The sequence below is a fragment of the Drosophila obscura genome, unplaced genomic scaffold (assembly GCF_018151105.1).
Source record: "Drosophila obscura isolate BZ-5 IFL unplaced genomic scaffold, ASM1815110v1 contig_179, whole genome shotgun sequence".
NCBI classification, from domain to species: Eukaryota; Metazoa; Arthropoda; class Insecta; order Diptera; family Drosophilidae; genus Drosophila; species Drosophila obscura.
This window is the reverse complement of record NW_024542766.1, coordinates 157320-167828: the sequence shown is the minus strand read 5'-3', so window position 1 is coordinate 167828 and position 10509 is coordinate 157320. Positions and strand designations below refer to the sequence as shown.

At 42.3% G+C, this 10509-nt stretch overlaps 1 protein-coding gene across 2 annotated transcripts; it reads left to right on the top strand.

Moving 5' to 3' along the window:
• Nucleotides 1-1658: 1658 nt before the first annotated feature.
• On the top strand, nucleotides 1659-7070 carry LOC111074153 (protein obstructor-E). Of its 2 annotated transcripts, none has more exons than XM_022366826.2 (6): nucleotides 1659-1723; nucleotides 1858-1922; nucleotides 4539-4773; nucleotides 4909-5027; nucleotides 6343-6739; nucleotides 6830-7070. In XM_022366826.2, the coding sequence occupies exons 2-6, from the start codon at nucleotides 1877-1879 to the stop codon at nucleotides 6996-6998; spliced, it is 966 nt and encodes a 321-aa protein (XP_022222518.1). In that variant the 5' UTR covers nucleotides 1659-1723; nucleotides 1858-1876; the 3' UTR covers nucleotides 6999-7070. The 2 variants fall into 2 exon arrangements, with proteins under 2 accessions (XP_022222518.1, XP_022222519.1); XM_022366827.2 differs by having other exon boundaries at nucleotides 1680-1697.
• The last annotated feature ends 3439 nt before the right edge of the window (nucleotides 7071-10509 follow it).

The window sequence follows — 10509 nt, the reverse complement described above, 5'->3', positions numbered from 1 at the left end:
TTATGAATTGTTGCTTTGCATTGTGTGGGCGCTTTGTATAATCGTTGCTAATGCGTCCAAAATTGTGCTAAGCGATTTCCATTTCACCGCATTTTCTACCCTCTATTGAATGGCCGGCGGCCCAGCATATTTTAGAGTTTAAGCATCCAAAGTGAAATAGAAAATAAGAATGCTTTTTTTCCGACTTATCGCAGGGTTATGAATAGGGGCGATTTGTGTGTCAGGTTTGAGATTTGCACTTGCACGAAGAATTTCTTAAATACGATCCATCGCCATTCACGTCATTCCACTTAATTATTCTATTTACATATAAAGCTCGTATAATTTTGGTTGAAATCTTACTTCAATTTGTAACTTTTGATGTAGCAGTAGCAGCCGGGGGACGAAAAAAAATAATTTGTCACAATTATTACACACAAAATGACAGGCAAATGAAAACCAAGGAGCTGGAAAACGAGCCCGGAAAGGTTGTGCCCAAGGAGACTGTGTGGCAAGCAGAGCTTTGACAAGTTAAATGTGTTTTGTGCCTGCACAATGATGCAGCAAACGTAACCTGAATATGCAGGAGCGGAGCCACCTATAGACATCCAGGCGAGGCAAGGCCAACTTGTGTACGACATTTTGTCATATTTTTCGGTTAATTTCAAAAATGCAAATCATCGATGCCTGCCCGAAATGGAGCACGTCTTTTTGACAAATTTTCCATTCCTGCTCGAAAGTGCCCGTTACAACTTTGTAAAATCTCCTGGGTAGCTCAATTTCCGACTAAAATTTTGATGTTGTAGTTGGTTCCATATTTGTATTGCCCGTTGCGGTTGATAATGTTTCCTAGGAAGGGGCTCCCATTTTTTTAAAGCGTTTAGGAATTGTTGATGTTAGTGGCACATGGTTCAGTGGGCTTGCAGAAATGTTTTGAAACGAAAACTTGGGTTGTTTCATTTGCATTCCAAATTACCTTTACTACATTTTTAAATTATTCTCTTTAAAGTTAACTTAAGTTTACCTGGATAATATAATGTAGGTAATAAGGGGGGCCCCCTGGAATCCACTAAAATTTGATGTTGTAGTTGGTTCCATATTTGTATCCGTCGGTTGATAATGTTTCCTAGGAAGGGGCTCCCATTTTTAGCGTTTAGGAATTGTTGATGTTAGTGGCACATGGTTCAGTGGGCTTGCAGAAATGTTTTGAAACGAAAACTTGGGTTGTTTCATTTGCATTCCAAATTACCTTTACTACATTTTTAAATTATTCTATTTAAAGTTAACTTAAGTTTACCTAAGGATAATAATAATAAGATAAGGATAATAATATATTAAAAATAATAATGAAGAGATGATTAAGATAATGAGAAAAGCTTTTGATCGCCAAAGAGAAAAATATGCAAGGTTTGTTTAAAGACGAGAGAGTTTGATAAAAGCTTTTCTAAGCCACACTTAACAGTGCAATAACAGATATACTCTCACGACCACTCTCTCTCTATTTTTGTTGTGAGCGTCTGGTTTGATCGTGATTGCGTTGTGGTAAATGAGTATTTTTCCCATACAAAACCATTCACTCAAACCCAACGAAACTGGAATCCAACTCGAACTTGAGCGTCTTTTACTCCATACAATGTATGCTTATGTTAACGGGTTTTAATAAACAATAAAAGATTGGTTTAAATCCGTTTTCAAGCTTCAAGTGGGCCCAAAGCTTGGTGAGTGCAGTACGACAGCGGACGAGGTAAAATGGAAGATGAAAATAGAGTGCAAAGTGAATTTCAACTGCTGGCGTGATGGGAAAGGCTTTCGGATTTCATTAAAGTGTCTGAAAGAATTTTAATTGGAGTTTTTAAATTAAACCATCTGTCTGTGCAGGTTTACGTCGGCTAATAAAATGGCGCTTTTGAAAATTTGCATATTTGCTCTGGCTTTGGCTGTGGGTAAGTCTGAAAAAGCTCTTAATTGCATTTCCCAATTAATAATACGTCATTAACACAGTTTGCTGCCCATAAACCAATATTTCAATAATTTATTTTGACTTTAATGCTCTGCACACAATCGCCGTCTAATTGTTGAACCAAAAGCAAATAAAAAATCCAACGAATGGAACAATATGCAAATGTTGGACTAAGCCAAACATTTGAAAACTTTTCATGCTCCATCTAAGCTAAAACTTTGTTGTTCACATTATTTGTGCCTTTGTTTATATTCATATCTGCCCTCGAATCATGTCAATTTGTGTGTGATTTGATGGCAGAATACACGTGTAAATATCTGTACGTACCAGACACAAAATCCCCGCCCCTGTCTATCGTGTGTATTGTGAACCTTTTTGTAGTTGTCAATTTGCATAGCTTTTGGTTTTTGGTTAGTTTCATGGCCCTTTCAAAGTGCAACAGGAAATTCGGGAATTTAATTTCTGGCAAATTTTATGCTCATTTATTGTGTGAAAGCTCATTAAAAATTTGTTTGTCTCCATGCCCAAATATGCAGAGCATTAAAATTTTAAATTGTTAACAAATTGATATGCAAGCAACTGTTGCGTGCGAGGGCGTGAGCGTGTGCGTGGGCGTAAGCTGAATTTTGTAATTACATTAAAATGGCCACGAAAAACATTGAAAATTATGGCAGCTCATAATTGAATGTATTGCAATTCGAAGCTGCTGCACAGTGCGGGGACACATTCATATGAAAATGGCATAAATTAAATCTATATTCAACTGAGGGAGAAATTCGTCTCTTGTTGCGTGAATGTGAAGCAAAGCTCGTCGAAACAATGGAAAAGTTTTAATTTGATTCAAACTCATGTATGCAGAGACTTTATAATTTATTTAGCTTTCGGGTTGTGTTGACATATTATCCTAGAATACGAACAATGTCTGTCGCGAATGTTGGAGGGAATTTACCATTAAATTGCACAAATTTGTAACCCCTCCCAATAGCTGTCTTAGTGGTGTCTATTATCAATCTCGCATCAGTTCAATGAATGACTTGAAAAACGTTCTTCAATCTGTTTATTTTTAATCTTTTTATTGTTCATTGAACTTAACACGCATGCTACATGCTCTCTCCAAAGATAACGGCGCAACACCCACAACGTGTGTGACTTGAATTCAACAGCCGAAAAAAAACGGAGCACAAATTAAGTTTAGCACCATCACATCACAGAGGATGCCCAAGCCCAGGCATAGACACTCAATTAATCTAGTTTAACCGGACTAAAAACCAAGTCAAACGGGCTGGGGACGGGCTGAACAGGGCCCTCGTTTTCGACAGACTTGTTGACAAACTGTGAGAGCGGCTGTCAGAGCCGGGTCCAAGTCGCCAACTCAAACCGCATAGGCCATTCTCTGCGACTCTCGTCTTGACACACTCATATACCGCAGCCAAAAAAAAAGACCCATAAAAAAAAGACAAATTTCCAATCACCGGCATACCGAAAAAGAAAATGACCTTAAACATCTACAAATTTGAGGGCAGAACCACAGTTTTAATGCAGTTTCCACGGAAGATGTGAAATTTCACATAGTTAGAGAAAATGTTTAATTAGAAAATTGCAGCAACTTATTTAGTCATGTCGCTTCCTTGGCCTGAGGTATTTTCCCAAGTCATTTCGCTATGACATTTTGAGCATTTTTTATAACGCCCCTTCCATAGAGTATTAGCCACCTCAACTATGAAAGCTAAAGCTACTTTTTCTTGTTTTTTTTTTTTTGCCAGTCCTGGGCTAGTGTACGAAACATGTTTCAATGACAAGCGACAGCAGCAACAGCATGAGCAGCGACACCAACGCCGACTTGGTATTTCTGTTATTGCTGCCGTGGCGTGGTTCTTGTTGTAGTTGTTGCCTGGCTTAAATGTTGCCAAGCACTTCACGCACTAATTGCTGTGTGGAATTGTTTCTTTATTAACGTTTAATCGAATGTCAGCCAGTCTACGTCAGCATCAGCAACTTGGTGTAATTGTTGTTGTTGGGTGCGGTGGCGGAACGAAAATTGAAATCGTCTTTTCTTGTTTCTCAACTCCATTTGCTTTTAATTTTTTTGCAAAGCCTGATTGGAGTGGTTTACCTTGAAAAGTGTTCCGTACTCCCTGCCTGTAGATGCAATTGTTGCCTGTGTCTGTGTGATTTTGTAACTTGTCGGAAGTGCATTGCTAAAACATGGTTTTCCGCTGATTGAGCTGTGTTTGCAGTCATCTCTTTGCTCGGTTCAAGGCTGAGGTAGATCAAAGCCGTCGTAGCCCACAGCTGATGCGGTTCAAAACAGCTGCTTATTACCATATAAAATACTATCATAAAGATACTTTCACTTTTAAGGTCGCTTGACCGCTTAGCCTATGTCGCAATATTGGCCAACGGAGAGAAAAAGCCAACGAGCAAGGCGCTAACTCATATACATATCTGTAGATGTTTATTGAGTTGATCGAAACGGGTTTCTTGCAAACAAAGTGGAAAAGTTAAGCTTAAATAAATAACAAAACAAAACGTGCAGGCTGCACTGAGCAAAATTTGTAACTGCCTTGATTTTCAATTAACTGGTCTCTTCTCATCACAGGCATCACAACAACGATCGCACAGCAAGCGAAGTATCGTGGACAATTCCGAATTGGTGCGGGTCATCCTCCATCGATGCGCCATTTTCCACCACGCGATCGAGACCCGGTCGGGGAGGCGGCAGTTGTGCCCAAGCACAAGCAGGAGGCGGTAGAATACGAGCCCAGCGAGGAGTGCCCTGAGGCGAATGGCTTCTACCCGGACAGCAAGCAGTGTGATAAATACTACGCCTGTCTGTAAGTGTCAAGTTGTCAATTGTCAAGGAAGTAGATTGGTTTGGCATGTCGGGGTGTATGTGTAATATTGTATGCTGGAAGCTTCCAGTGCGACTATGAGCAGAAAGATTATTTGATTGTTCTATGCACTTGCAGCGATGGTGTACCCACGGAACGCCTCTGTGCCGATGGCATGGTCTTCAATGACTACACGCCTATCGAGGAGAAGTGCGACTTGCCCTACAACATCGATTGCACCAAACGGTCCAAACTACGTGAGTATAGAGCCAAGTCTGCTTAAATTGTAATCTGCCGTAAACTTCCCTTCCTTACGTATGCGCACTGCAACGTGCAACAAAAAAATCACACAACATGTGCTATATTTAAACCGGCCCCTGCTTCAGTCACCGTTCTGGCCGAAATCAACCCATAAACGCGCTGCGTGCCCGCACTTATTTGCTCGTTACTTCTGGCTGCGTTTTTTGTTAACTTATTTATTATGCAAACGGCATGCGAGGCGGTTAACCTAAATTGTTGTCGTCAATAGGTCTTTGGTCGCGAGGCTCGAGTCTTCGGCACGGTGCTTTGTTTTTATTTTTCGCTTCTCAGTAGACTTGTTTTATTCGTGATTTTATTATTTCCCTGGTGGTGTTGGTGTTCCACCGAAATTTTAAGTCCAACCATCCCCAATTGGCTTCCCGTATAGCTTTAAACATACCATAAAGAGATTTCTTTGACATTTGCCACGTGTTGAAACTTTTCAACAGAATACTTTATTAAAGGTTTCCTTTCCCGTATCATACTTTGCAAAGTTACTCGTGTACAGTAGAAAGGAGATGCTTTAAGAACGGTATAACAAAACTTTTTTTGCCTAAAAGTATAAAATGAATTCTGTCTCTTGTGTAATATTAAATATTAGCTCAAATTTAGTTTTTAAATAAATTATTAGCCACCCATCAAAGCAATTAGCTTGTACATTGTGCAGGCCCATTAGCAATTTCAATTACCTTTGTCTCTCGTTGACATATGACTATACTAAGTATTCCATATATGTACATATGTATTCACCAAAATATACACTGTGTGTATAACATTTGTGCAGGCCGACAGAAAACGTAATGTATTTGTAGACGTACAGAATGAAAAGGTTTCCCTGACCAGGATGTTGGGAGCATAGAAATAGTACGACCAAAGACAATATAACAATAAGATGCGTAACGCTCATACATTTCAATTGCCATATGCAAGCCAATTGTTCGGCAAGCGATGAAATTCGCGCCATCTCGCTCTCACAAATTTGATAGCGTAAAAATCTAAAAATAGAATGTGCTTGCATGTGTGATTACACACATAACCAGCAAGTGCGTACTTGTGCGAAAAAAATTTCAAGAGAGCCTGGAGCCAGCTCTAGAGCCAGACTGAAAAATTCGTGTGCAAAAATTTCGTATGGCGCTATGCATCTTATTGTTATATTGTCTTTGGTACGACGGTAGCTGTGAAATATTCTGTGTTGTAGAAACGCGTTTAGAAAAATGTATGCGACTGTTTTGCTTTGAGATTTTGAAATGGCCAACACATTACCCCCCACAGAAACTCCTCAGTCCTCGCAGCACTGTCCTCGAAAGAATGGATACTTTGGCCACGAGAAACCCGGTATTTGCGACAAATTTTATTTCTGCGTCGATGGCAAGTTCAACATGATAACCTGCCCGCAAGGCTTGGTTTTCAATCCCAAGACCGGTATCTGCACGTGGCCCGATGAAGTGGGCGTTACTGGCTGCAAGTCGGAGGACATCTTTGAGTTTTCGTGTCCCAAGGTGAATGAAAGCATTGCTGTAACCCATCCCCGCTACGCCGATCCCGATGACTGTCAGTTCTTCTATGTTTGCGTCAATGGCGATTTGCCCCGCCGCAATGGCTGCAAACTCGGCCAGGTATTCGACGAGGATTCAAAGAACTGTGACTGGGCGCGGAAGGTTCCCGATTGGTATGACCCGTAGATCTGCTCGACTTGGTCGATTAAACCACATTCCATGTCTCATGCCTCCTCTCTCTGTTTGTTTTGTTTTTTTGATAGCGCTGACTGGTACAAGGATCGTTTAACTGATGCTGAGCTCGATGAGCTTGAGAACCCGAAACCGAAGTCCACAACTACCAAGAGGCCGCCTCGTGTTCGGGGCCCGTCAAGGCGTAAGCCCAAGCCTAAGGTGGTCAAACCGGAGGAAGAAGAAGAGGATAAAGTCTAAGAGTCGACTGTTTATTATTTAGTGTTCCACTGAACTGCACAATTAAAAGCTTGTAGGAGGTATAACTAATGATGCGGCGTCTGTTTTCCCTAATCCGACTGATTTACAGAGCCACTTCACAACAATTCGTTAAGCCCCATCTTCAATGATAGCAAACAGTATCGTTTGACGCCAATAGGCAATCCGCAGATAGCTGCAGAATTAGCCCTTTCCTCGCAGAGCCGTGCTAAATGTAATATGCAAGGGAATTTGTGTGAGGAGAACTTGATGGGGTGCCAAAACGACAGGATTTTATGCGCATACAGTGTGCACAATCCATGCACTCTTCGCTTCACCCTGGAGTGCCATTCCTCGTCCTTCACCCCTTTCTCCCATCCACTGACATGATGAAATCCCGCTTGCCCTGCCCGACTCTTCTCTGAGAGTTTTTCCAATGCCTGCAGCGCATAAATTCAATTTGCCGATGAGCGTGCACAAAAGTATGCAACAAAATGGCAACAACTCGACACAGGCACTCGTACACACATACACACTGTGGGACATGAACATGTGTATGACGTTTGGCAGACAAGAAAAGCATTCGATAAAACGCATTGAAATTGCATTGTGAAAATTGTGAGCAGTTGGAAGGCGAGATTTACAGTGGCCATTGCCTGAAATAGGGGAACAAAACGAAAGCGGACAGTCATGGCAAGAGTTTGTGAGGAAGATCTGGAGGGAAGCGAAAGGGTTGAATAAAGAACGAAATCTTATTGTTTAAGCACTAAAGTAAAATCTCAGAAAACGATGACATTTTACTTGGCAATGCTTGAACATTTGCTTAAATGTATTTATTCATTCGATTGGCAACTGATTGCGTCCTGAGACCGGTCGGGGTAACGATAAATAGATTTTGTTTTGTGAATGATATAAGCTGGAAATTGGTAATAAGACGGATGGGACGGACTGGGATTCCGTTGAGATGGATGCAGCCAAGGAGAACTGGTGCTGAAATGGAATTTTTCTACTCGCTCAAGGCTGACCAGTTGGTCAGATAGGTTCCTATGTTGTGCTCGTACCAATCCAAGCTTAAAGCACAGCACCGTCATTCCAATTCTTCATTGATTGGCATACAAATTGAATACGGTCTAGAAATAATCCAAGTGCTCCCAAGATACGGCTGGTTGTCTCCTGTCGGTACTTCTCCTTGATTGACCGGCTTTTTTTTTTTTTTGTTAATGAGCCACAGCCACGACCCATCTAACGGCGACTTATGACGCGGTCACTCGCATAGTGCACAGCCCACGTGACACAGACCGCACCACACCCAACTTCCATTAACCACAAAGCGAGGCAATGGACAGGAGAAAACGCCTCCGGAGCATCTGGTTCTAATTAATCAACCAACACACATGTACGAAGGTATGTGCACATCTGTGTATGTATGCGCAATGAACTCACACAGGCTCTGTCCCCATATACCAAGCTCGCCGTGCTGTCAATAATTTGGCACGTCCTGTAACCTCCGCTGCCCCACGTCGTTTGCTTCGTGTCAACTCGACAACGGCCCCTCCCTTTCGCATCCACCACAACAAGCGCTGTCTGAGGGTGTAGGTCCACAAACAGGTCCATCTAAAAAGCATTTCGTCGAACCCAGCTCCTACTTAATCAAGTGTAACATAGACATGTCCAAGTTCACCTGCCGTTTGACATATTGCGCCGCGGCCTGGGCTCTCCTGCTTCAGTACCTGACTAGCTAGTGCCCCTGGCAATGTCCTTGTTGGAGACCGCTTTGCTTCTCCGCCTACTGGTCAGCATGCGTTCGTATCAAATGTCAAATTTGACATAAACAAGTGTTTACATAATGACAACAACAATTTGCGTAATTGTCACTGGCAGAAGCACCAGCAGCAGCGATGTCCAAATGGGGATGGACCGGCGGGCAACGGCGATGGTAGACAAACAGTCAAAGACCCCTGAACATTCCCTAAGGCAGGGTGAATCAGAATCACTCTCTTTTGATTGAAGATGCATTCCGCCTGTGCTATAGATTTTCTCCATTGTCTCTTCATTGTCATACGAGGTACTTGGGTTGTTCGCGTGGGTGAATAATTGATGGGGAAGTGTTGGGCTTGGCGAGGTCAGAAAAACCTTTTTCGTCGTATTGCGACTAAGAGGTACACAAGTCTGAAGGTCAAGATGTACTTTGACTTAGATAAGCTCTCCCAGTCAGTTCCTAACGCCATTCCCTGCAGGGATAAGAAACAATCAAATTTCACAAGTGTTCAGCCACCGATGTAACCATGTCTGGTTTTCTTCGAGGACCAGTGCTATTCTACCCACTTATTTAGTTTCTTTTCATTATTACCAAAAGAAAACGAGGTATTGTGCCTTATGCTCGGGAAAAGTTGATTGTTTGGCCCTTTGGCTATTTGCTTTCTTGATGAAATAATTAAATGTCATTCATTGAGGTCGTTTGCCGTTTATTCTTGGCGTCTGTGCTTCCCTTTTTTTAGCTTCCTGCTCTCGGCTTCAGACCCTGCCCCGCCTCCAGCCTAGTGTAATTGTTGACCACTTTTGTATATCCTTTTTGCGCCTTGTGCTGGCTAATTTGTGCAGACAGCGCCTGAGGGGCGGGCAGCACGTTCGGTTCTTGTTCGGTGCGGGCCCTGCTTTTGATTTCAGTTATTGTACGCATGTTAAGCCCTCATCTTCTTCCGCATCCTCGGCCTCAGCGTCGTAGGTTCATTAAACTTTTGGCCGGGCTGCGCATTTAGTTTGCTAATTAAGTGTTGCATACTCTGGGTCTCTTGGGTAGCCAAAGTTTAATGAACTAAACGTCTGTGACGTCACACCTGACGCATCTTATCAAGGAATTTGCATATTTATAAGTGCGACGTCAGATACAGTCACAGCCGCAACAGACAGACAGGCAAGGAAAACGTCTGAATCAGTTTGACATCCAATTTGCTGCAAAAGTTTTGGGTCTTGGCCAGTTTTCAATTTGATGAAAGCCGTGAATACGGTCTACATCCCTTGCATTTCGTTGGTGATGCTGCAGAGGCTAAAGTTTGGGCAGACTTTATTGTCCTGCCAAGTGGCAAGACGAACCGCAGGAAAATCAATTCTGATCCTAGTAAAATCGCGCCTCAAAGAAACCCAAGTGCAGGTGGCACCCAGTACACCCAGAAAGATATACTATGACCCCAATATGGGGATAGTGACTTTTCATATGCCTCTATGCTTTTCCCAAGCGGCCCAAAAGTCTGCTGTTATGTTGTGCCAACTTTAAAACTGTCAAATGGACAGCCAAATGCCAACCCAAAACTGTCAAAAGTTATGAATTTACCAACTTACACTCAGCCAGTCACTGGCACGCGCAGCTATGCTTGTATGCTTGAGTATGGGCATAGAAGTATGGGATGGGCATCCTCTGGATTACAATTAATGCGAAAAAGCAATTTGAACTGGTAGCTGGTAACTAGTACAGCTACCGAGAATAATGCTAGTTGTCTGTATTGTGAGCCAGGCC